General features: G+C 42.0%; 1 protein-coding gene across 2 annotated transcripts; it reads left to right on the forward strand.

Annotated features, from left to right (window-relative positions):
* The first annotated feature begins 375 nt into the window (after positions 1-375).
* On the forward strand, positions 376-3607 carry LOC121680240. 2 transcript variants are annotated; one of them, XM_042059479.1, is made up of 7 exons: positions 376-508; positions 621-704; positions 847-963; positions 1230-1316; positions 1579-1799; positions 2158-2317; positions 3124-3607. In XM_042059479.1, exons 1-7 carry the CDS (start codon positions 409-411, stop codon positions 3201-3203), a joined length of 849 nt encoding a protein of 282 aa, XP_041915413.1. In that variant the 5' UTR covers positions 376-408; the 3' UTR covers positions 3204-3607. The 2 variants fall into 2 exon arrangements, with proteins under 2 accessions (XP_041915413.1, XP_041915412.1); XM_042059478.1 differs by having other exon boundaries at positions 403-508; positions 618-704.
* The last annotated feature ends 1028 nt before the right edge of the window (positions 3608-4635 follow it).

Here is a 4635-nt window from a genome sequence, read left to right on the forward strand (position 1 = left end):
GAGACCTGACTCCACTTTTTCTGAGGCAGTTTGGTTTGAAGCAGTTTTATCTGAGGATGACAGAGGTTTTTCTTACGCTGAGGCAGTTTTGTCTGAAGATGACAGATGTTTTTCTGAGTCTGACACCTGAGTCTGGTTTTTCTGACGCTGATGCAGTTTTGTCTGAAGATGACCGATGTTTTTCTGAGTCTGACACCTGAGTCTGAGGATGTCCTAAAATGAACACCGTACAAGGAAGAGGAGACGGAACCTAAGGTATGCGCATTGCGGATCATGGTTTTCACATGCATACTACAAGCTATTTATTACTATAAATACAAGCCAGCCCATGGAGTAGTTGTGCTATCTCACATTTCCCCTGTCTTCACTAGATATCTAGACACAGACAGTGACACAGAACATGCAGAAATGCCAACAAGAGGGCCTCTGAACCTAGCTATCACTAATGCCGTAAATCCCACAAATGTGGATATGCCTTTACCCTCTGTACGACCACCCCCCATCCCCTGTAAGTCTACATTTCACATAACCAACCAAGTCACTATACAGTGTCTATTTGTCATATCCATATGTAGATTCATTGCCATGTGTTAATATAATGCCATACCTTCCATAAGCAGCCCATTGTCAGAACAGGTCAGAACCAACTTACACGGACATCAGCTGGAATGTTCGTAAGGGGTCAGCTTCCAGGCCATTCACCGGTAGGAAATTTATAAAGCAATTCTGTCAGTAGTGCAAATAATAAAAAGCATACATGCATAAGTACTGTGGTGATGTCCTTTTGTAAGTCTTGTTCCTGTCTCCTGTCATCACTACCTGTCCTCTTCACACTTTCCCACAAAGTCCACCAGCTGTTAGGAAATGGCTCGTTGAATGCAACTCCCCCGGGAAGACAATCTGTGAGCCCACTGTTGTTCAGTGAACCAGATCTGACCCCCCAATTTCTACCAACATGTAATGGTAAGTTCTCAATGTGCAATATAAGTGTACTACAAACAACAATACACAATGCTTGACACACACACAACTTGTTGTGTATTCCAGTATACAGTACAAGCACATGGAAACTATATTATGAGAAAATCAATTAAATTGATAATACGACAAAATTGCTGATGAATCTTTCAAGTGAATGCTGGACAAACCTAAGGTGAACATTGTTGAATAGTGTAATCTTATTTGATTTTAACTGGCAAATCACTATTTATTCACAATTTCTCAATTAGCAAATGATGCTAGAGAACAAGGGAGCACCTTCCTCTTCAGGCCAACTTTTAGGGTGGGACACGACACTGGCCCGATAACCTGCACAGGTAAGACAAAATTAAAATGGTGAACAGTACTGTACACCTGACACATAACAGCCTTCACATCCACTTCTGTTGGAATTCCTGTTTCAAAATAGACACACACAGGCTGCAACATGTAATAAGTAGATGGTCAATTTTTATGGGCCTACTTGTTATTGGAAATATAAGTTAATAGGAGATGATCAGACTGTAAAATTTGCAAATAAATATGCAGAGAAGCAGTATTTGAATTGTGAATTTCTTCTCTCTCTCACCAATCTTTCAGAGGCACAGCTGCATGGCCTGTTGCTGCTGGAAAATATCAAGCAGCAGGTCAATCAACTTGCCACAACTGTGAATGTGGTGCTGGCAAGATTAGGGACCAGGGATGGCCAGCCAACATATGAAATGCCTGACTTTCAGTTCCCTCTCGACAGCATAGAAGAAGTGAGGCGATTTGAGGAGTGGCTACAGAACCCTCAACATGACTGCAAAAAACAGGCCCTGGTAAGCATTTTCCTTCAAATCAAGAACGTAACAAATCTGACAAGTCATTGAATTTGCCCTGACGGACCTTCAGGACACAGCCATTGAAACCAACTTGCACCAATCATGGAGATAGGTGTTGCCTCTTCACTGTCTGTTGCCATTTATTTTTGTCCAGATCAATTCTCAATGTGGCCAGAGTGAAGTTAGAACTTGTTATTCTAACTTATTCTAGGTTGCAACTTCAAAACAGCACACTTACTATGTCAGAACATAGATGGAAGAGAACTTAGGTACTGACTGCTAATTTCAGGGGGGGGGGGGAGCATCACTATTGTCATGTTTATTCTATAATTTTTTCACCCTCATGTCCACATAGGTGACCTCCTTCTCCTCTGTTGGAGGGGTTGATGTGAAGAGGGTGACATGGAACATCTCGGCATCAATGTGTTCCTGCTCTGTGGCTCGCAGGATTAACTGGAAGGGTGTGAATGAGAAAATGGCCTTGAAGAAGATGGCATCCAAAGTCATCTTAACCAGTAAGTATTACTCCGATGTTTTCGATCACAATCACTGGCCATGGTGAATTGACATTGTGTTCACTTAATGTCCAACTCATTGGACACTTATCCAAACAGATTAGAGTAGAAGCATCTGTTGACTCCCTGTAACTAAATCAGTTATATATATTGTATGTACTTTATTTCACAAATCTCCCTTCTCATCCTTAACTTCACTTATTTAGCAAGTAGGCCTAGTGTTTATGTTTTACACTGGTTATCAGCGGCAGCCGTGAAAACAGTTAGGGGCAAAGGGCAAAGCCAAACAACATTGCAGACCAATGGCACATTATAAATCCTTCTTGCAATTGCAAATGGATCAACTTGTTTATTACATTAGGCTGATGTATTTTTAGCCAAAGCGACGTACAACATGGCAAACAGTTTAAAGAGTTTAAAACAGGTCTCTCACAATTCCAGAACAATGTAAAACAATTGAAAGATGTAGAGTAACCTACAGTAATAAAAAGTGCATCAGTGAGTGCTGTTTTTTATACAGTCAATTGTCAGTTCTAGTCAAGTGCTATAGGAAGGCTAGTGTGAGTACTACAAGAGGATATATTCTCTGAAGAACTGGGTCTTCAGGAGTTTTTTGAAGATATAGAGGGATGTCCCTGCTCTAGTAGGAACTGGTAGCGCGTTCCACTAATGAGGAACAACAGATGACAAAAGTTTGGATTGGCCTGAGCGTACTGATGCAGAGCTAGACGTCATCTTGCATTGGTCATATCAAACTCCTCTTTATATGTGGCCCTACAACAACATTGTCTGTGTCTGTTTTCCAGGAGCAGTGCGCAATTGTGCTACAACGGCACAGGCTACAGATGATGAAATATGCCATCGGATGGTTCTCCCTGGCCCATGATCGGTTTGGAGGCCGCCAGGAGAGGATGGAGAAACAGCGGCAGGAACAGTAGCAGCAGCAGGAACAGGAAAGGATGGAAAGACACCGGCCGCCGCCGTGGCAGCGACCAAACTCCACTGCCTGTTCGACGGCGGAAGCCGCAGTCCAACAGCAACTGCAACACTACCAGAAGTAACAACGATTTAACCCCCCCTGCCCTCCAAAGACACGCACGTTTTTTTTTTTTTCGGTGTACAGCATGTGGAGCTGTTTTTTTATGTTTATGTAGGCAACAAAATATATTGGAATTAATCAATTGCGTTTGTCATGTTTCATGAAGTTGTTCATGTAATAAATTCAAACATTTATCTTGGCTTCTTTTGTTTCATTTCCTGATCCCATTGTAGCCTACATCCAGTGTAACTTTGTAAAGCAAGTTAATGCTATAAGTTAAGTTAATGCCTAGATATTAAAAAAATAATGGCAAGGATAAGGGAAAATAGAAGCTGGCAGTGGTCTGGTAAGCAGATCCGTATCGCATCTGTAGACATGTATCTGATAAGCAGGTCCGTGCCACATCTGTAGCGGATGATCAGACAGAGGACAAGTGCTGGTCCATATCCGAAACCGATATGTACAGCGGATCAATACCACATCCGTAACTCGGAAGATCACACGGACCTGGACCAGTACAAGTCTATATCTGCCGCAGATCCGTCAAACGGATCCAAACCAATTTTGGACCGATGTGCGTTTGGACGCCGGATCAGGTCCATTATGCAGATCCGTGCCGGACGTTGTGGTAGGTGTGGCCCAGTTCCATCCCAGTGTATGTTTGTATGTTTGCTATCTGGGTAGACAGTAAAAGATTTGAATGGACCACTGTCATGATCTTCGTAGACCAGTGTTTCTCAAAGTGTGGTCCGCAAGCAAGTATAAGTATATATACTCTTTTGATCCCGTGAGGGAAATTTGGTCTCTGCATTTAACCCAATCTGTAAATTAGTGAAGCACACACACAGCACAGCACACAGTGAACACACAGCTATCCCATGTGGTCCGCAAGCAGACGTGGTAAAATATGAGTTGTTTGCAATATTGAACCAACTTGTACTGTATGTAAATTCAAACCGTTCTGCAACACTGTCTATGTAAGATATGCCAGTTAAATCATATGAATCCTCTGACACAATAAGCAAAGTGCAAAGACAATAAGCAAGGTGGTTCAGTGAGTAGACCTATTGTGTAGGCTAATATACTACTGTTGAAGTAGGTCTAATCTTTTTTCTTTTTAGCTAGGTGGTCCGTGCGTTTTTTTTTTTTTATTGGTTAAGTGGTCCTTCGTCTGAAAAAGTTTGAGAAACACTGTCGTAGACCCAAGTATTAATGTTTTACTCCGCAACGCTAGATATGTGTGATCTTAGCTAACTTGCTAGCGAACTTTCCATATTAG

The sequence above is a fragment of the Alosa sapidissima genome, chromosome 13 (genome assembly GCF_018492685.1).
Source record: "Alosa sapidissima isolate fAloSap1 chromosome 13, fAloSap1.pri, whole genome shotgun sequence".
NCBI classification, from domain to species: Eukaryota; Metazoa; Chordata; class Actinopteri; order Clupeiformes; family Clupeidae; genus Alosa; species Alosa sapidissima.

Bases quoted from the DNA above. Each gene is read 5' to 3' on its own strand.
- LOC121680240 (XM_042059478.1), top strand. From the start codon at position 409: ATGCCAACAAGAGGGCCTCTGAACCTAGCTATCACTAATGCCGTAAAT. The intron at 1,800-2,157 runs GTAAGCATTTTC...ATGTCCACATAG, and splicing joins ACTGCAAAAAACAGGCCCTG to GTGACCTCCTTCTCCTCTGT. The intron at 2,318-3,123 runs GTAAGTATTACT...TCTGTTTTCCAG, and splicing joins ATCCAAAGTCATCTTAACCA to GAGCAGTGCGCAATTGTGCT.